At 34.3% G+C, this 22,226-nt stretch overlaps 1 protein-coding gene across 11 annotated transcripts in view; it reads right to left on the bottom strand.

Annotated features, from left to right (window-relative positions):
- Positions 1 to 1,413: 1,413 nt before the first annotated feature.
- Positions 1,414 to 22,226, bottom strand: part of LOC113873580 (ubiquitin carboxyl-terminal hydrolase 13-like) — a 33,415-nt gene continuing 12,602 nt past the window's right edge. For 3 of the 11 annotated variants that reach the window (XM_027511761.1, XM_027511756.1, XM_027511757.1), the window contains exons 11-32: positions 21,144 to 21,218; positions 20,254 to 20,332; positions 19,970 to 20,116; positions 19,803 to 19,883; positions 19,557 to 19,676; positions 17,584 to 17,706; positions 16,055 to 16,132; positions 15,825 to 15,913; positions 15,639 to 15,747; positions 15,478 to 15,546; positions 15,193 to 15,303; positions 14,486 to 14,541; positions 14,209 to 14,386; positions 13,959 to 14,060; positions 13,802 to 13,873; positions 9,820 to 9,885; positions 5,203 to 5,268; positions 3,350 to 3,430; positions 3,117 to 3,233; positions 2,595 to 2,669; positions 2,391 to 2,477; positions 1,514 to 2,063 (exon numbers count right to left, since the gene is read on the bottom strand). In XM_027511761.1, coding sequence (XP_027367562.1) covers positions 2,022 to 2,063; positions 2,391 to 2,477; positions 2,595 to 2,669; positions 3,117 to 3,233; positions 3,350 to 3,430; positions 5,203 to 5,268; positions 9,820 to 9,885; positions 13,802 to 13,873; positions 13,959 to 14,060; positions 14,209 to 14,386; positions 14,486 to 14,541; positions 15,193 to 15,303; positions 15,478 to 15,546; positions 15,639 to 15,747; positions 15,825 to 15,913; positions 16,055 to 16,132; positions 17,584 to 17,706; positions 19,557 to 19,676; positions 19,803 to 19,883; positions 19,970 to 20,116; positions 20,254 to 20,332; positions 21,144 to 21,218 — 2,023 coding nt within the window. In that variant the 3' untranslated portion in view covers positions 1,514 to 2,021. Of the gene's footprint in view, positions 2,064 to 2,390; positions 2,478 to 2,594; positions 2,670 to 3,116; positions 3,234 to 3,349; positions 3,431 to 4,730; positions 5,014 to 5,202; positions 5,269 to 9,819; positions 9,886 to 13,801; positions 13,874 to 13,958; positions 14,061 to 14,208; positions 14,387 to 14,485; positions 14,542 to 15,192; positions 15,304 to 15,477; positions 15,547 to 15,638; positions 15,748 to 15,824; positions 15,914 to 16,054; positions 16,133 to 17,583; positions 17,707 to 19,556; positions 19,677 to 19,802; positions 19,884 to 19,969; positions 20,117 to 20,253; positions 20,333 to 21,143; positions 21,219 to 22,226 lie in introns of those variants that run through there. The other 8 variants (XM_027511760.1, XM_027511755.1, XM_027511754.1 and 5 more) reach the window with 6 other exon arrangements.

Raw genomic sequence — 22,226 nt, forward strand, 5'->3', positions numbered from 1 at the left:
TTTCTACATTTTGTATGTGTAATATTTCGTGTGGTGTGGGAATTGTAATAAATGTTAAGGTACCTACTATATACCTTAATGCATTTTATAGTCATGATACCAAAAACACGGCCAGGAAGCTTATTGTTTGATAAATTCGCAATCATGTGTTGTCAGCATTTCATATTTATGTTTAAAAAGAAAATCAAATAATGAGAATAAATGTTAGTAATTGAATCGCGTGATAACTGCCAAACATCTCCATGAAAAACAAAAGGACTCACCGTCCATCATAAAATAAAAATCAAACAAAACTTTAGAATATTATTTTTCAAATTATCTATGACCATAATTACTCTTTTAAAACATGAAAGAACAGAAATGTCATATTCTCGAGTTCATTTTGGTAAAATTAATTTTATAAAACTAGAAACAAACAAGCCCTACATAAATGCAACTCTTTGACTCCTGTATATAAACATAAAGCTCGGCCAAGGAGATTTTCCTTGGGCAATTCAACCAAAGATTATCAGTTATTGAGTGTATAACACGAGGACAGATTGATTGCAGCGCAGAGACACATACTACAAAAGCAACCCCTTTCTTTCTATTTACGGTTCTTTTAGATTTTTTAGTAATTTAATTTTTATAAATTAAATCATTTAAAATTAAATATCAATTATCAATATTTTAACATTTTGTCTTTATCTATTAATCGTTCAAATTAGAATAATTATAGACAGGTCAATTATAAATTCTTTCATTAATCATTTGCATTAATCTTTTTAAGAGGGTATAATTTGTTTAAAGTATGTGGAAATTTGGGTTTAAAAACCATTTTTTCCCCAAAATTTTATTAATGAAATCGGCTTCCAGAAATAAAGTTTTGAAAATTATACTTCTAGAAGCATAATTAAGAAGATTCTGAAATTAAAAATTAATTTTTTTTTCAAAAGTCTATTATACATGCTTCTCAAAACTAAATTCCAGAACTTTATTTTAAACTAAATTCCAAAATTCAGTTTAAAATAAACTTTTCGAAAGTTAATTTCTGGAAGCATGCATGATGGACTTCCGGATATTTGGTTTCCAAAAGTTTGTTTTCACTTGAGTTTAAATTCCAGAATTCAGTTTAAAATGTTTTGTAATCTAGTTTTCAAAAACTTACTAAAGATACTCTCAAAAATTAATTTCTGGAAAGTTTACTTCTGAAGTTTAATTTCCGGAAGCTATACTACTCACCTATCCGAAGCCTTTTCTTCCAGTGAAAAGTAATGAGAAACTATAAATATGATAAATAACTAACACCATTCAAGAATCACACAAATATGTTGGTAGAGCATTGAAGAGTAGTTTGTCAACGGAGGAATTAGTGAATAACGAAATGAGAGAAATCAAAAGAGAAGAACAGAAAAGTGAACGGACAAGAGGAAGAAGGATAATTGAGGATATCATTGGAAACAAATTATAAAAAATATTTATGGAGGTGCGGATAGAAAAAACGGAAGTCGCAAAAGGCAAGACCCTACTACACAAGGTGAAGAGCGAAAAGTAATGTTTTCCTTCAACACAAATCAGTATGGTAACAAAAATTAAGGTGAAAAAGGCACAAGGAAAATTTACATGTTAGCCCCTGCAGAAACATTATACACATTTCCCCCATCCTCTCGAAGCATCTCCATCTGAATCAGATAAAAAACCCACAACGGGTGAACCGGGCCATAGAAAACAGTGAACTATACCTATAGTCCTATACCTTTTATACAGAACCCAACCCAAAAATCTTATGTACCAAATGACAAGGGAAACTTAAAACTCAACCTCCTAACCCGCCGAAGATTTGGTTGCTCAAAGACAAAATGTGTTCAAATCCCTGTTCAACCTATACCCACCGCCATCCCCTCAAAAAAAATTATGGATTTTGACAGACAATCCTGGAGAAGATTAACAGCTTCTCCATGCTTCTTGTAACCTTCAGAAAGCTTCAAGTGCAGCTGGCATATGGTCCTGTAAAATTGACGGATCGAGATGTACATGTTTTACTAGTTGTAGATTCTTACTGGCTTCTCATATGAGTGACGATACTGCAAAATTAAAAAATAGTCATACAGGCTTCCGAAACCCACAATAAAATTAATTCCTGCGACATTAAAATCATCTACGTCTATTCTTGTCATTATCATTTTGTTTTAAATTTATATGCAAATGCATTCATTATAAATTTCCTCCTTCATAAGTTCACTTACTCCTCTTTTAAAATTTAAACGTTATGCAACTTTTATAAATTTCCTCCGTCATATGTTCATTTACTCATTGTCCACTACGTGATAAACCCATTTCATGATAAGAGGCACATAAATTCACCAGCAGTCCATACTAAAAACAAAGAGTTAATCATAATAATATTATACCTGAGTGGCAGTGTAGGACCTTTTAGGAGCGTTGTCAGCGTGTTCCAGCCCGAGATATTGCTCCCATGCACCATAGATATCTCTTCTCTAAACAATCAACATTATAACTTAATTTTGCAGAAAAGAAACATGTTGACTTTGAATTCTACTCATAATCAATCACAGCCAAAAGATAAAATCAGAAAAGGGAGAAGATTGACAGACCTGAAACCGAGTGGAAACAATATCTGAATCTTGAAGGTATTCAGGACGATTAAGTGACAAAAATGCAAACTTCCACTGAAAAGGACCAAGCAAAAGATAAGAAATACATTAATCATTATAGAGAAGCTAAAAAGTTTCCACCAAAATGATTATGGGCAAATAACAGGAATACAATATTGAAACAACTTTCCGCGGAAGTTCAAAATTCAATTACTAGACAATATAAGTAACCATGCAAACCTGATGTCTTAGATTAGACACAATATGCAGTGTGTAGAACACAAAGATCACACTATAATTTATTGTGTTATTAATTAATAATACCAATCATACCAATCTGACACAACCGTAATAATGTGTCAAAATAATAACATGCTTAAATATCAGTGGAAAATGACTACCCACACTTAAAAGCTCAAAATTAGTTTCTTGAAGTGTTTCAAAATCAACTGGACAAAACGAAATTATTAGTCCATTTGTTGTGTCTAAAAACAGCACATAATTCAACATTAGAATATTTACCTTTGAAAACTCCTCATCTGGAACTTGCAACTTTTTCTGTATTCGCAATTTGACTTCGGCTAATGTCTCACTCTCATGAATAACCAATAAGAAAGGATCTCCGAAATTCTGAACTTGCTTTATTTGCAAAGCCCCCCCAACACAAAGAAAAAGACAGTGCAAACGTTAGAAAATTTTAGAGGTAGTAATTTTAAAAAAGAAATTTATTTTAGATAGATTTGGAGTCAAAGCACCTGATTTATAATGTCTCTCAAAAAATGATAAACATGGATCAACCGATCATGAGGGCCAAGGTTTTTCTCTTCTTCAGGAATCTGCAGGAATAGGAAATTGAAATAAAACTATTAAATGGAGAAGAATAATGTGCTAGGAAAAAAGGTACAACACCATCTCAAGACATTACTGACAAACTAGAGATATATCTTTGGGAAAAAAGAATTTAATGAAATGAGACCCATTTTGATCAAGAGATTCAAGAACAATGATGAAGAGAGTGATTTAATTGCTTGAAGAAGGATGAAGATCTCTCCTCCAATCCAAGGATTTCCCCTCGACAATGGATTTCCTGTTTAACAAAGGAGCATTTGCTTGGTTCTCTCAAATATAATTCCTTGAATGATCCCTCTTAACTAAAACACACTTCTCTAACCATCTAAATTGAATCCTTTGCTGTCGCTCTACTCTTCCAAGCAGCTACTGTTCTGTCCTAACAAACTGAGACTAGCACCAGGATTCATAAACCCTTCACTTCAGATGAGCCAAAATTAGGTAACTTCCTAACAGTATACTATATGCCCAAAGCTTTTGCAGTATCGGTATACTTATAACCTTAACACGTCAACTAAGAAAATAATAAGCTGAAAATAAAAAAATAAATAACTTAAGAAATCAACCCATTAACCAAAGAACTCAAGCAACTAGCACTCACTAGAATAACAAATCATGTACATATTTGTTAATAGATAGCTCTTGAAGGATCTCAACCGTTCTCTCAATAAGACAGCTAAATTCAGGTCTGTCTGGAATCCTCATTGCTGCACCACGGTATCCTGCACCGCAGTATCACGCAACAACTTGATCCTCCACATATCAAGCACATTCTCTTGGGCTTTATCTACAAGTTTAATACGTGAATCGCTAGGTCACCTAACTTCCTACTCACTACACACTAACTTTACAAATAAAATAGCAGTAATAATAGTCCTTTATAGAATAAAATCACTCAAAAAATGGTAAGATATAGAAGCAGAGTACAAGACATCATCCAAGACCAAGAACAGGCAGCAGATGTAATAACCACCAAAAGGGTAAGGTGACAAAATGAAAGAATAGGAAGACTTATGTAGCCATTATAGTGACCATAAATAAACTTCATTCCAAATATCTCAGTTAAAAAATAATGAAAAATATATGCAATTTTTTCAAACTAATACAACCAAGAATCAACAAGAATGTCAATGTTAAAGATATAGGCAACTTCTCCAATTTGGTGAAACACAGTTATACATATCCAATCAATATAGGTGTAAAGGGAAGTATCCTCCTCAATCCTCACTTCCTTGATTTTCCTCTATCTATCTAATATTTGTAGCTGACGTCACCTAGTGGGATAACCTAGTGAGATAAGGCATGGTTGTAGTTGTTTCTAATGTTTATGTAAATAAACTCTATTATCTCACCTCCCTCCAGCTCCTTATCTCAAGTGAAAAATGTACATCAGACAGCAGTTAATCTGTTAAATATAGTAGTTTGACAAGCATAGTGATGTCAAATGATCTAGTTTTCATCTCCAGTTTTATCTGAAAATTTTCTTTCTTAAACTACTTCCCTGATTTTCCCCCACCTTTATCATTATTATGCAAGTTAACTACTTTTGCTATCTCACTTTCTCCAGCTCCTTCTCTTGAGTGTCAAAAGGAGAACGAATGGAAGATAGTCTATCAACAAAGGTGGCTTTTGACAAGCCCAATGGGCGTGGTATATGTCATTTCAACATCTCGTATTCAGATAATAATTGATATTTGATAACAACTAATCTTAACCACTAAAACATTTTTTATTAGAAAAAGCATATTCGAATCTTTACCTCCTCTGCTCGAAGAGTCCAATATTGATCATTAATATTATCAATCCTTTCACTGATAGGGAAAATCTGCAAAAGAGAGATCATAAGATTTGTTTAGAAACTAACAAAGTTTGGAACATCTTCTCATTGTTAAGGATGAAAACTGCAGCACATAACTGAAATATAATGGAAATAGGTGATAAGTTAAGCAGGTTGACATGCCTAAATCAAAAGTATACCAGTAGTAAGGCAATATCTTTTCAGTGACTTAGTGTATTGAGATAAGGAAGCTTGATCATGAAATTCAATATTAAATGAGACAAATTTTTCAAGCTGGGATTATATTCAAATAGCCTATTAAGAGTTTCAGATAGCTCAAGCACATCGTCCTGAACTCAAATTTCCAAGCAAGGATTTAGGGGTTTCATTATTTACCCAAGAAGGAGACATGAGATAAAGTAAACAATATTTTACTAATTACTTTGAACAATCCAATGCATAACATTCAGAACCCTACTTGTACCCTAGTCACGTACAAGTGCAATTCTAGTTCAAGCTTGGCCCAATAACAAATTCAGCATACAAATGCTAGATTACTCTCAAAACATATAACTTTGAAAAGAGTATGCATATAAAAATGACTTTTAGACGAACTACAAGCATCATGGACAAAGCACGGCTGTTCCATTGAGCCAGATTCATTGTCAACTAATAACAAGAAAAGAAGTTTAATTATTTTCTTGGTGCATTGTCCAATTTATATGAAATCTTTTGACACATTTGATCGTATGAAAACATTGGGGAACTTATCTCAATGAAATTTACAATTATATAGTTACCCTATTTACAATATTACCCTACTTATTTACATTAATCTCAACAATAAGTTGATGATAACTAGACTTAGGGAATGTTGCTAGAGCATCATGTGCAGGAGAGTCATGAACATATTGTTAGTTTTCTATATACTTTTCTATATACTTTTCTATATGGTATTAGTAGTTTAGGTTTTTTCTCGATCTGCAGCAATTTTTTTTTCTGGGTGAACAGTACCCACGGCCACTGTGCCTTTTTCCTCCGGTGAGCACTGTGACCAGAACCACCTTCCCCGGCGACCACCAAGCTCTGTTTGCCGCTCTGATCTGCTGCTGCACACGCCCGTATCAAACGGTGGGTTTTTCCACTTGCCAGCGCACTCTCACACCCCAATGCCCCTTTTTAGTCCTATTTCAGATTTATTTCTCATCGCTTCCGACAGCTCACACTCAAATACTGCCTCTGCAATAACTTTTTCCACTGTTTTGCTGATTTCACATAAAAAACTGACCAGGACAAGCAACTACAGCTCTTGGGCTGCTTCTGTCCAGCTGTGGTTTGAGGGTTAAGGTAATGATGACCACTTGACCAAACAGACCAAGGATATTCCTAGCAATGATCAAGCCCGATGGAAGCAAACTGATGCCTCTTTGTGTAGCGTTTTCTGGTTGTCCATTGATGTCAAATTGCAGCCTCAATACCAAGCCTTTACTACCTGTTATAATGTCTGGAACAAAGCTAAGAATAAAAGTTCATGGCATTGGTCAAACACGACTCTCTTCTAATCTTACCCTAGATTCTGAGCTTTATATCCTCAGGTGTCCTTTTAATATAATCTTCATCAGCAAGTTCACTCGCACCCAAAATTACTATGTTCTTTTTGCTAATAATTCTGTTCTTGTTTAGGATCGGCATACCGGACAGATGATTGGAGCAGGACATGAGCCTCGAAGATTATACTATCTGTCACAATCGATTGTTTGTCTCTCCATTGCGCCTCCAACTCTTGAGCATCAACGCTTAGGTCATCCTAGTATTACCAAAATGCGTCTAATGGTTCCAAGTTTTTCTTACAGTTCGTCTTTTCAATGCGAGTCTTGTCAGTTAGGAAAACACAATCGTCATACCTATGGTCTTCAAGTTAATAAAAGTGCTTTGTCACCTTTTGTCTTGGTTCATTCAGATATTTGGAGTCCTAATCATATTAGTTCAACTTTAGGTTTTTATTACTTTGTTACTTTCATTGATGATTTTTTCCGATGTACTTAGTTAATCTTAATGAAAAATTGTTCTGATGTTTTTTCTATATTCCAAGGTTTTTCGACTGAAATTCAAAATCAATTTGGTACATCTATTAAAGTTTTACACACTGACAATGCTCATGAATATATGTCTTCCTAGTTTCAATCTTTTCTGAGTTCACAGGGTATTCTTCATCAAACATCTTGCTCTCACACACAACAACAGAATGATCTCATTGAACGAAAGAATTGACACTTGGTTGAGACTGCCCATACTCTTCTTCACCACAATGTTTCTCTTCGCTTTTGAGATGTCATTTTCACAACATGTTATCTGATCAACCACATGCCTTCCTTCGTCCTTAATAATCTGGTTCCTCACTCTCTCTTATATCCAACACAAGATCTTTATTCCATCCCTCTTCGTGTCTTTAGTTGCACTTTCTGCCAAATCTCTCAAGTGTATTTTCGTTGGTTACTCGCCTTCAGAAGGGCTATCATTGTTTTTATCCTCAACTTCAACGATATATTGTTTCTGCTAATGTCACCCTTTTTGAGACTACTCCCTTCTCCACTTCTACTGTATTGGATGCCAATTTTGCAACAAACTCTTTAGAAGTCTCGTGCATTTTGCCTGTTCTGGCTCCAAGTAATTGCTTCTCTACCTCCATTGCTTCAATACCACAGACGGTCTCAAAATCTGGATGTGACTCACTCCACTGATCCTCCAACATCATCTCCTGCTCCAACCACCCCTCCGCCCACGCCTCCTGCACCTGCACTTCCTATTGCGATAAGAAAAGGTATTCGTTCAACTAGTAATCCTAACTCTATGCTTTTACCATTAATTATGATCATTTGTCTCCATCCTATTTCTCCTTTATTTCTTCTTTGGATTACTACAGGTGAAGTCATGGCTGATCCCGAATGGCGTCAGGCAATGGTAGAGGAGATGGCAGCCTTACATTTCAGTGACACTTGAGAACTTGTTCCTTTACCTCTTGGCAAGACAATTGTTGGCTGTTGTTGGGTTTATGCAGTGAAAATTGGACCAGATGAACATGTTAATTGGTTAAAAGCTCGATTAGTTGCCAAAAGATATACACAAATTTTTGGTCTAGATTATGGGAACACCTTTTCTCTTGTAGCCAAAATAACTTATGTTCGTCTCTTTCTGGCTATGGCTATTATTTGTCATTGGCCTCTTCATCAACTCGATATTAAAAATGTCTTATATGGTGAATTGCAGGAAAAAGTTTATATGGATCAAGTCCCTTGTTTTATGGTTCCTGGTGATTCTGGTCTTGTTTGTAAGCTTTATCGGTCTCTATGATTTGAAGCAATCTCCTCGGGCATGGTTTGGTCGTTTCAGTTTTGCCTTGATACAGTTTGGCATGACTAGGTGTGAGACTGATCATTTTGTCGTCTTCATTCATTCTTCTTCTAGCAGGTGCATTTATCTTCTTGTTTATGTTGATGACATTGTCATCATTGGTGATGATGCAACAAGAATTCAACAACTCAGAGCACCTTTCACAACAATTTCATACTAAAGATTTGGGCCCTCTCAAATATTTCTTAGCCATTGAAGTTGCCCAATCTTCTTTTGGCATTGTTATTAATTAACGTAAGTATGTCATGCACATTCTTACTGAAACTGGTATGCTTGACTGTCATCCTTGTGATACTCCTATGGATCCCAATATCAAGCTTCTTACGGGTCAAAAGGAGCCATTGAGATGCTGTGACATGTATTCTTTACATAAAAAATGCTCCGGGACGGGGGTTATTGTATGAAGACAAAGACAATACTAAAATTACTTGTTATTCTGATGCGGATTGGGTAGAATCACTATCAGATAGAAGATCCACTTTTGGGTACTGTGTTCTTATCGAAGGAAACCTAATCTCATAGAGAAGCAAAAAGCAAAACATAGTTGCCAGATCCAGTGCAAAAGCAAAATATCGTGTTATATCAGCAGTCACTTGTGATCTTACGTGGCTTAGGCAACTACTACTACAACTAAAAGTAAGAGACATCTATGAAACAAAACTTATTTGTGACAATCAAGCTGCACTTCACATTGCATCAAACCTGGTCTTTAATGAAAGAACCAAACACATAGAGATTGATTGTCACTTTGTGAGAGAAAAAGTGCTTTCTGGAGAAATCATCACTGATTTCGTCAATTCTAGCGATCAGCTGGCTAACATGTTCATCAAGTCCTTTAGAGGCCCTTGGATTGAGTACATTTGTAACAAGCTCAAAAACACATCACTGTTGAGAAATTTGATCTGTGGCATAAGTTTAAGGCTACAAACCTAGTGTTCCTTTCTACAATTTTCAAAATGTTGGACTTTACTACTATACTACTTTTTTCAAACTGGCTGTGTCATGTTAATAATTCATTCACGTCACCTGTCCAGTATATCACATTTTCAAGAATACCACATGATTTTACTTTTCACCCCATGAAGATACTGAACCATCAACTAAGCAACTACAGGAAATCTTGTTCACTACTAATACCCTAATTCAAGCATTTGAAAGTGAAATTCAAAAACTACACATTCTCTGTACCTTGTAGATCTTGTGATAGAAAACTTCAAGCAATCTAAGTTCTGCATCAGGATGTGATAAATCTACCTGTTTCGCAAAACAAAAAACTGTCAGTTTCCATATTTCTTGTAAGGCAGACATCACAAGGGTACACAAAAATCCAATCCTAAACAATATAAGTTTTACTAATTAAAGTTAGATTAGCATTAGAAAGAAAAGACAGGATAAGGAATCAGATCAGAAAAGAAAGCCATACATTACAAATATATAGAAATTGCAGCCCTATCTGGGCAATTAACTCTATCAAACTTGATATGATGTGATATATTACAGTATGATGATAAAACATAAAGCATTAACCCTTATTTATACTAATACTATACCATAATCCTAACTAAAAATAAGAAGACAAATCATGAAATACAAGTAAATATGGAACTCAAGGCTAAGATATAATCTCTTAGACATTCTAAATTATTCAAATGTGTATAACCAAGATACTACTGGATATTATTCAGATACTCTAATGTAAATCATAAAAGCAACTTTAGAAGAGAGAAATATCCACAATAGAAAGCTGGAATAGATTGGGAACAACTCAGAAAAAAGAACTTTTCCCAACCAAGTATCTTCCCAAAATATAAATTTAGAGTCGTCACCCAACAACAACCACCACCACCAATTTTTATCCCATTTAAGAGGTAGGCACCATGAATTACACACGTCATTGAGCTCAATCAAAAATCAAATTTTCAGAAATTTGGTAAATCAAAAAGTTTATTTTAATAACTTCGTCCAAGGTTTTTTTGGGTTTCTCTCGACCCTTTTTTACCAGACTAAGAATCATGCAATCCATTCTTCTTACTGGTGCCTCGAAAGTTCTTCTTGACCGAACTACCTTAGACAATTTTCAATCATCTTTTACACTAGGCGTTACTCCAATATTCTCTCTTATATTATCATTTCTCGTATGTCCACTCATCCACCTTATGAAATAATGTTAGGAAGCAATTGCAAGTAATGGGACTTGAGTCCCACATTCAAAGTATGAAATTATAGAGTGGGGATTGTAAGACCTTGGGCTCTCTAACAAGAACAGCTAACTTCCTAGTGTGGTTGATAAGAAACTTGGGAGAACCATACCACAAAAGCTGGCCATTGTAAATAGGATCATGTAAGAGATAAACAAGATCACAGTTCTCAGAGAAAGACTCCCAATGAGAGATTCCAGCAATCAACCACTTTGAGGCCCATTCTTCCCAACTTATGAGTGGAAATGCAATTCCACATCATAGGTTTTACAAATAATTTGAAAATAAAGGGTTTAAAAGTCTAGCTCTTGGGTTTTCTCCATTCATTGGATTAAGATTTTATTTTCTATTCTATACAAGGATTTCCCGGTTATGTGTCAAAAGAATTAAGGCTGTGAGAATTAGCAGTATAAGGCATACCATGCATCTTAGGATTTTAGCTTTACTATCAAAATGTGAAAACTAATAATTTGAGTGTTTTTGGTTATTTCCAATGTTGATAAGATCACAATCTTAATCCTCAGATCATGTGATCTTGCGATATCCCACCCTCCCCGCAATCATGATCATAAAGAAGATCTTATCCTGCTAGGATCATGTCAGATTGCAATCTTTCTCCTTTGGATCACAAGATCAATGATCCAATCCTCTTGCCTCAGCTTTTCGGGTTTGAGTGGAGGTTTTCAGGTTGGGTTTTTCACAACCCGATTTTTAAAAGCCCATTTTTCCTCGGCAACATTTTTTGAAAAAACCCATTTTGTACCTGTTCTGCGAAACTGCAATCTTTGTTGCTCTTCTGTTCTTGCTGCACTCTTCTCTTCTACCACCTTTGTCCGTCCTCTGTTTGTCCTTTGTCCTATTGTGTTTGGGCTCATGGCCTCCAATTCCAAGACTGCCAGGAATGAGGTTGGTGGCAGTCGAAAGGGAAAGAAGTGCAATCTAGTGGAGTTGCAGAGAGTGGGACTGACTGTGGAATGTCCTCAAGACCAAGAAATTATGTGGCTTGGAAACCTCTAAATTGCACTTTTGGTCCCTTTAGTTTCAACTATGCAAGATTTAGGTCCTCTAAATTATTTTAACTAATTAAGGTCTTCTATTTTCATTTTAGATCCATATATTTGGTTTATAATAAATTTGGAATATGCAATAATTTTAAAAGTTTAAGTCAAAAATTTGGTAAAATTTCGATAAATTTGAAAGGAAATTTTAGGTTGTGAGGTTAGAGTTCAAAGAGATATTCTTTTTTAAGTAAAATTTTAAAGTAAAATTTGATGTTTGGTCAATGATTTTTGAGCAAAAGGTCAAAAAAGATTTAATCAATTCAATTTGCGAAAATTTTGATTACAAAATGCCAACAATAATTAAGCCATATCCCACTAGGAGAAATTGACTACATGGATCACACAATGCCATTAATTGCAGTTAAAAATCAAATTCTCTAAGATAATATTTATTTCTAAATCTCTTTTAAAAGGATGTGGAATTTTCCAGAGAAGTCATCCAAGACGAGTGACTCTGCTGGATTGGAGATTGTTGCAAAGCAGAACAGAGACAAAGATGAGAGGAGAGAGCATCAAACAAAGAAGGGTAGAAGAAAAAAAGTGGAGAAAAAGTGGGGTTTTGTAATGTGTCTCCAGTAGCAAAGCAGAACGGCAATAGAGATGAGAGGAACGGGTGTTGAAGAGAGAAAGGAAGATGAAAAACACAGGAAAAAGTGAGGTTAGGTCTGAAAACTAAGACTATTATTTTTACCCTTAAAAAAACCTAAAGATTTGTGTAATCATAAGGGCAAAAAGAAAAAATCAGCTTATTTCTAAAAGATTAGAAGTCTTTTTTACCCTTAAAAAACACTAAAATTTCTTCCTTTTGAGGGTAGAAAAGGACAGTTGGTATCTTTCCCTATGGTGCTGCTATTGCACCGCGAAATGCTGCAAATACAGCCACGTTGGTTGCGACAGAAAAAATGCTCTGCTGAGCAAGATGACAACTATGGTTCAGAACTAGGGGTTTGTTAGGATTCAGCCAGTTTGAATCATCAGCATATAAAAACCAATATAGCCCATTGGAATAATGAGAAAATATGACATCATTTTGATTTGCTTGAGTATCTCTCCACTTCTCTCTCTCTTATCTACTTTTGTGTGCACTTGTTGGGATCCAATTGCAAGATGTGTATGAAACTTGAGTTCCCCATTGTAAGTATGGGATTCTAATGTAAGGTATAGAAGGTCTTGGACTCTCCAACTATATCAGCTAGCTTTTGTGATATGGTTCTCCGCCCTAGGTTCCTATCAATTAATATTAAAGCCTTCCACCATGTCTCAGCTACAAATGAGCAGGGTAGCTGATTATATAACAGATTTTTAAACTAAAACTTTATTCTCTAAATTCTCTCGCTCAATACCTAAAACGCCATAATATCAATAATTTCCAATGGGTCTTTTTGCATTTTTTTCACTATTCCATATCTGCATGTGCATGTGTTTGGGGGGGGTGAGAGAATCCTAGAAATTTAGTGAGTTTCTGGATACCTAATCGCAGCAGGGGTGTCTTGGGCCTGTGACCTAGATCACAAGATGAAGTCAAGGAATCGGCCTATTGCAAATGCAAGTTAGGGCAGCCTACCAAAGACCCACTTAGCAGGTCCGACCCTTCCAAGAACCTTTCACATACTGAAAGCACTAGGCTTCCAATTTTTGGCACGTGTTAAGCTCAACTCATACACTATAACCACATAAAAAGTTCTAAAATCCAATTGCTTTGAATAGGGAATTTATCAATGGTAACGAGCTGTTTCAAAACCACTCATACATAATAGTAAAAAAAACCGTGAATTAAGTGTTGAATTAGGCAGGCAAGCTCAAAACACATGCTATGATCTGAAGCTACAAGTTTATGGATTGTATGTGTCTATAACCCATGGGTCTTACAAAACAAATATATGAACTTTTATTGTGAGTTTAACATCATACCTTTGACTTAAGATCATCAATTACATCTGCCACAGTACTATGTTTTGGTAATCTAATAGTATGAATCACCACCTGAACAAGGATAATTTAGTTAGAAGTACAACACTTGCTCTAAATAATTGTGTATAAAATGAAAGTAATAATCAACAGTACTCACTTCATCCTTGGTAGCATGATGGAAAGCAATTTTAAGAGTTTTTAGGCATTGCAATTCTGGCAGAGGAATATCCAATACTTCATAGTATAGAATGTCAGAAGTCTAGAAACAAAACCAAAAGACAATAATTTAGCATATTAGAAGCTTAAGCAAAAGCCAAACAGCCATTTTAAGTCCATGCAACATTATGCAAGAATGTTAGAAGATAACAGCCTCTACTTAGAAAATTGTGCACTCTGTAACTAATGACCTGATTGTAGTGAATCAGCATGTCAGATAAATGTTCCATTCCTCGGTACTTGATAGGCTGTGGTTTAGGTTGCTGAGAGTAGCAGTTATGAGATGTGAGTCTGATTTTGGAAGGATCTTCCAAACCAAGATGTTGAGCAACTCTTTCAACAACATCGTCATAGGCATGAAGCTTTGACCTAGATGATCAAAGAGCAGAATTGAACTACTACCAGTTATACTTCAATTATAAGATTATGATTTAGAGAGAGAGAATAGTAGATTTAAAAGAAACTAACAGCTCAAGACTGAATTCATCCTCCTTTGGTTTCTCCAAAAACCTAAAACGAACAACCTGTACATCAAAGCGAAGTAACTAATTGAATAGGTCAAATTACTAAACTATACAGGAATAATTTCCAAACAGCAGGGCTATTATATTGTGAATGAAATCACATCATCAATTCAGTCACAACACTGTTTAATGTTTAATTTTGGCAAGTCTAATATAATCAATTATGCTAAGAATCTGTTTGCTTTTCTGTTTTTCATAGTCAAATAAAAAAAATGAGAAAGAACAAAACAAACGATTCAACCAGCAGCAATAAATGATAAAAAAAAAAAAAAAACAGTCAAGACCAAAATTCGAAATCCATAACTAAAAAAGTCATCCAATCATAGAATAACAATCAAAACAAGAAATCAAAAATTAAAAGTTAATTTCATTGTTTCCTATACAAATATTTGAAAATCGGAAAAAGAATAAAAACAAGGTAGTAATTTTGTAAATTAAACTAAAAATAGAAAACATTTCCTAGAACCAAACAGCACATGATACTTTTCAAGACAAATTGATACATAAGGAGAACCTGAAGATAGAATTCATTTCACAATCAATAAAGTGTATAAATAACTCTTAGAGCAGGAGATATTGAAATTGAGGAAGCAATTTAAAAATAATATATTAGTCAAGAAGAAATTATTAGTTAATTTAAACAGTTCACACCTGACGGTTATGAACATATTCCAAGAAAGAAGGAACATCTGGATAGCGATATTGCTCTCCACTTCTAGTTTTGGGGGGCTTCTGGAAGCAAATAATATCACCATCCTCAAGCTGCTCAAATCACAGCAGTGAGAGCAAAAGTCAGAACTATAGATGGAAAGGTTTATTATTATAAACCAAAAGCAATATATTGAACACCTAAAGTGAAAATATGAAATATAAAATACTAAAAACATACTTTAAAGCACTAGAAACCCAATATAAAGTTACTCTACTAATTAATACCTGATTGCCACGGAACGTTGAGTTCTTGTCAACTTGTTCACACATGACATGAGGTTCAAATTTTATTTCCTGAATGAGCATAACAGAATGTATGCATTATTTCACTCCATTGATATTGCAATCATGGAACATAATTATACACAATATGCAGATTGACTAACCTCAAATAGTTGTATTTCTTCATCAGGAGCATATCCAGCCATTTCATTTAGCTTTGTCAATATATCTACTGGCTTCCCACTCCCCATCACAAAAAGCCGTCCAGCATACCTGAGGAAACAGAATAAAATACATTTTAGTAATAAAATGTACTCTCAACTCTGATAAGTAATAAACAGCGCAAGTACCGCAGCTTCTCATTGGAAGGTTCATATAGTTTAAAGAAAAGTACGAGCTCCTCTTTTGACTTCATAGGAGGAGGAATAGGCCGCAAATCCTGATTCAGTATCAATGTGTGAGGTATGAGTAACAAATCCATGTTAGTACTCAGTAGTGACTCAGTTGCAAAGGGAGGGAAGAAAATATACTAATAGTCACACCACTGTCCCAGAAGGTGAAATTACCAAGGAAAAATTACCTGCCCCATTTCCAGTTCCAAAAATAACTTCAGCTCCGCAGGATTTACCTTATGGGAAACTTCTCTTACTTGTCCAACCTGCAATGCTCAGAGTGCCACAGCACAATCATATCACACAAATCATTATCAGAAAAAATAAGTTTACAATATACTGGATAAGGAAAATAGCCATTTAAGAAATGAAACTTTCACTACATGTTCAAATGGAATTTTGAAATGAATACTTTTTATTGAAACTTCAAAAAGAATGAAAAAATGCCTTATATAAATAGTTTAGATTAATCTACTAAATACACAGAATCATAGTCTAGAGCACTATCATATTTAAGAGGAAAAAAGTAATCAACTACTGAATATTTCCAAATAAGATAAGACTGAATAGCTTTTCAATCTGCAGCAAAGTGTGGAATGACCAATTCCAAAAGCATTGTAGCAACTTAGCAAGATTGCAAATAGTATGTTGTGGCCTACAGCAAAGACTGTAGATACAAGATAAACAATTTATAATTTTATTATACTATGCATATATAAATGCTCAAAAATAAGAATAATATTCATATTTATTTATTATAATAAGAACATAGGAATTAAAGTTAAAAAACGAATACAAAAAAGCAGAACACATTAGATTCTAATCAGTAGAATACACTGTAGATATGTTAAGAAAGACCAAAGCACATCTGTGGTGGCCAGGGATTAAAGGGCATACACCAAGTAGGAGAATATGAACTGCAAAATGTAAAGAAAAAAATAAAAAGAACTGAGACCTGCAAGCTATGGATGCAAACAGAGAGTTAGATAGTAAGGGACCACAGGAAGTGTGCTGTGATGCATGAACAAAGACCAAAGGGAGAATAAAGATCTGGATGTCGGTGAGGCGAGAGCAGTGTGACTGTCAGAAAATACCATGCTTGACACCAAAGTGATACAGGGACATGGATCAGTAGCAAGAAACAACAGAGGTCACACTTTGTGTTCTACCATCAAAACAGAGGTCACGTGTTTTTTGCATCAAAACATAAACCGTAAATTCATTTGATGCAAGAAGGAAAATCACAAGAGCATCAAAAGACAAACGAGTTCAACAACAAAACAGGTGGCAAATATGGAATTTTTCCCAATAAGATAATGGCTGCGATGGTGGTGATTTGACAAGGAAGTGGCTGCTACTGTCACAGCTGAAAAACACGAGAAAACAGAAGTTCTGTAGCAGCCTAAGGGCCAGTCACTCCACAAGTATAGCACAATACTAATAACAATGAGTCTAACCTGTTCTCTTTTATCAATTATCAGAAATAGATCTACTTGTCATGTTTGTCAACACAAGACTTGTGGTTGGGGACACATCTTCATTAGAATGCAGAAAATAAGCAACCATATTATTGAAGAGACACATCAATCTTCAAAATAACAAACCATAAAGATTAAGAGTAATGTTACTATATTTAATATCAAGCTTATGAAGACATGCCAACCACCCCACTATTTATGAAACATACACAGTATAGGAACCTCTTTAGTGTACTTACTGATTGTGCTTCTTCCTGAGAGGTCAGTGGTCTATTTGGCCTATATGTGTGGTTTTGACGCTTAGCCCACAACCAAAAACGTTGGCACTGGACAGGTATACCGAACTCCTTAGCAACTTCTTCCTGATAAAAGCTTTATTGTCAGAAAGATAAAAAGTAAATTCAAAATCATAAATAGTTTTATAGTATATCAAAAGCTAAAAGTCAATCAACACTATCGCTAGATGAGAAATTACACAGTGAACATGAGACAACTCTGCACAACACTATCCCTTATTCTTGACTACTATAGGGAAAACAAGGACTTGAGTGGCTCACTAAACTCTAATGAGACTTCTTAATTTAAGAATATGCAAGATACACGGAAGAGCAATTTGGTTCCTATATACAAGAATAAGGGTAATTTCCAAAATTATGCAAACTATATAAGGATTAAACTTATGAGTCACACTGTGAAGTTGTAGGAAAAGGTGATTGAACATAGACTACGAGAAGAAACTAAGATTGCAGAAAATCAATTTAGTTTTATGTCAAGAAGGTTTACAAATGAAACTATATATCTTTTACAAAATATGATGAAAAAACATCACTACAAAGAAAAGAACATACATATGATTTTTATTTATTTAAAAAAGACATATGATTAGATACTAAGAAAAGTGTGATGAAGGTTTTAGGAAAAAAAAAACTCTTAGCATAAATTCGAGCTATACAAAATGTATGAAGGGATAACTACATGTGAGAACTTCTAAGGACTTCCCAATAAAAATAGGTTTATATCATGGCTCCGCTTTGAGTCCTTGTTTAATCTAGTCTTAGATACAGCTACAAGTGACATACAAAAGATTATCCATTAGTACATGCTCTTTGCAAATGATATAGTGCCGGTTGAGAATTCAAAAGAAGAGGTTAATACTAATCATGAGTTATCGAGAGAGACTGTAGAATCTAATAGTTTTTGCTTAAATAAAAGTAAGACAGAGTATATGCATTCTAAGTTCAGAAAAAAAAAGATGAAAATCATGCGTTAGAAGTTAAAATTATATATGATATTGTGACCAATTATACAGAATGATAAGAAAATTAATGAACAACTCACAGAATACAAGCTAGAAGGTTTCAATGGAAAAAGACATCAGCAGTTATTTGTAACAATAAAGTATCTATTAAGCCTAAAGGAAAGTTTTACCATACTGCAATACAGCATGTTATCCTATATGATAGTGAATATTAAGCATTAAAGGAACAACACAAAAAGAAAGTGAGAGTGACAGATATGAGATTGTTAAAATAGATGTGTACGCACGAGAAATGATAGGATACGAGAAAATATTGGAATAATACCTATAGTGAAAAAGATAACTAAAAATCGTCGAAAGTAGTTTGGTCACATGCAATGAAGACTTTTAAAGGTACCAGTAAGAAGAATGGATTTCATGACTTTTAGTCTAATAAAGAAAAGTCGAGGAAGACCTAAGAATCTTAGATGAAGTTATTAAAAGAGACATTTTGATTAACCAAAATTCTAAAAATTTGATTTTTAACTGAGCTCAATAGCATTGAGTGATCCAAGTAGTCGACCTTACTTAGTGAGATAAAGTTTTGTTATTGTTGTTGTACGATTAAGATGAAGGCTATTGTCACGTGTAAATTAGAAATAAAGGGTGAGACTGGAATTTAGAAAAAGAGGAGTTATCAATTATTGAGATAGATAGAGGGAGGAGTATGAGAGCATGAATTCTTTTCTGTACTACTTGTGTTATTGATTTCATTTTTGTATAACATTAATACTTAATTCTTAGATTGATTGTTTGCAATAAAAATTATTCATTCATCTCATTCTGGTCCAGTTTTCTTATATCAGTACATAAGTGCGAAATCTAAGAGCCAAATGAAAGAATAGAAATATACATAGTCAAAAAATTAAAGATAGAATGTTAATTGGATTTACATAATAAAACCACTGCTCATACCTTGAAAAGGATAAAAGGCATTTGTTTTTGAATACGAAAACATCGAACTTTATCATGATCCACAAGATCAAAGAATATATCATTTCCAATTTGTTCATGCATATCATCATCACGGGCAACCTGGGACCAACAAATCAATAGCTAATATTGAACTCACTGTATGAACTATGCACACCAATATCATATTATCATACAAAGCATTCTAAGGGAAAATAACTAAAAAATGAAAGCATACTAATATTGAACCTTTATGATGGTGTACAAGTGAGCCTCAGCCTTCTCCTTTCTCTTCAGCTCTTTTTCTTCTTGTTCTTTCTTTAATCTTATCTAAAATATGTAGTTAAAAGGGAAGCATTCTTACATTGGAAAAAGGAGAGAAAAACCACATGACATCAATGAACCAAGCATCTTACTCTGAGGTGTTCAGCAATGTCCTTCTCATCAACATTACAGATTACTTTATCCTTGTCACTATCACGAATATAGACAAGCATATATGCATTTGAGTACTTTGTAAATTTGAAAGGAGAGTTGTTGAACCCAGGATTTGTATGAGGTAACTGTAGACAAACGAAAAATATAATGAAGCTAACAAAAAAAAAAGCACAATGATGTAAGAAAAAGAAAATTCACCTACACAATAAATATCAAGAAAAAATATAAGATACAAGCCCAAAACATGCTTACAGAATATTACCTCTTCTTCACCACCAAATTGTTCTTCTAAAGCCCTCTTTGTATCTTCTTTTGTGACTCGTTCATCGTCAAATTTAAACCTGAAACAAGTAATGTTTTCCTTTCAAATTTGTAATTATAAACAAACAATCAAAGAGACGGATATGAAGATATAAGATCACAACAGTAATACAAATATTTCGAACTGTGTAATCCTGATATAAGCCTTATATGGACATTTAAATGATAAAACATTTACCAACTAATCAAGCTACAAGGACAGTTCTATGCAGCATTATATCCCAAAACCATAAACACAGATGTCAGAACTGTGAGACCAGAATTTGGTAGAGGGAAGAAAACAGCTATTATAAAACAGAATATCATATTTAAATTGTGCTGACTCTACAATTGCGTCTGACCAATCCAAAAGTAGCCAGAGATTATTTAAAACTGAAACAAAGAATAAACAAAGTACAAGGAAAATCAAATAACAATACCCTCTGATCCCACCATATCAACCAGGAAAATAAATATATAAATAAACAGTGATTCATGACACACAACAAATCATATAAATAATATTACAAAAACTTAAGAAAACTCAATATCTCCAGACTCTGATTTTTCATCACTCTCCGAGTCTTATCCTCATAGGCCCATATACCTCCAAACCTTCTTTCAATTCAATGTAACAAACAGGATAAAATTACAATAGAATAAATTTGATAGTAATGAAATTGAATGAGTGAGTCAAAGTGATTAACTAGTCATGTTTACCATTCTAGCATCACTAGTACTGTGTCAATACGTCCCATTACTTGTTTCATGACAAATAAACAAGTGCACAATAAATGGTGAGATGAACATAATAATACATGTATAAACACTGAAAGATTCAACAGAGCATACCACTGATTTGACAGAGTTGGTGTAATGTAAGCATAGTAGTGTCCACCATGCACCCCACCACTGTGAACCAAAACACTGCAAACAAATAGGGCAGACAGGGTCCACATGGGTATCAGCAATCTGAGGCAAAACTGTTAGTAACAGTAAACTATTACACAGTTCAATGCTGCCTTACCTCATAAAATAATGCCACACTCATACTATAACAAGTAAATTCATTTTCAATCTTGTACACATAGGTCAGTTATAAACTTCCTAAACAAATTCTAACTAGCTCATGGCTGCCTCACCTCAATGCTCAAGCTTCACTTAATGTCAGCAAAGCCCAACAAGCACTAGAAGCAAATACCATATTTCATCAGTCAGATGCATATCATCCTTCCACGTCCAAGATTTTTTCATTCCACCATTAATAAAATGTTTATGGTCTATCACCAACAATTATTATATTTTTATCCTAATATCTATCCCCTGTCCCACATCTACCTTACCTTCTTCAAAAGTGCATTGCCTTTATCTACCAATAAACTGCCTTATTCAATGTCACTGTTTTCTGAAAACAGGGTAGCCAATCACAGATGATGAGCAAGGCGCCCAACCCCAAAAATGTTATAGTAGGATTGCAGATAGCAGGATGACCGCTATTTTGAAGACAATCAAAACAAAGAAGAAAAATATTTCAAAGAGCGGTCAATCACCGAAAATAGCTCTTACGCATATGATCTAGCCAAAAAATGTCTCACTATCATAAAAAAATGTCTACATCTTGTTGGATATAGCTTCGGTTTTGCCGGAGATGAAGAAGACCGGAACTTGGCTAGAAATGGCGACTCAGCACAAGAAAGTGACATCAAAGATGGAGGACAAAGTAAGAAAACAAGAGATGGAGGTAGGGTTTGATCTCAACTTGCGAAGACAGAAGAGAAGCACAAAGCATTGCAATGTAAAGGGGGTGAAATCCCAAGATTGCCCCATATAAAGTGTTAAATACATGTAAATATGTAATTTAGAAAAATAGTATCTATGTAATTATAATAATTAGGTAAACATATATTTATTCTTAATTACGTAGGTATGATTGTG

Source organism: Abrus precatorius, unplaced genomic scaffold (genome assembly GCF_003935025.1).
Source record: "Abrus precatorius isolate BTA unplaced genomic scaffold, Abrus_2018 Scaffold7, whole genome shotgun sequence".
Lineage (NCBI taxonomy): Eukaryota > Viridiplantae > Streptophyta > Magnoliopsida > Fabales > Fabaceae > Abrus > Abrus precatorius.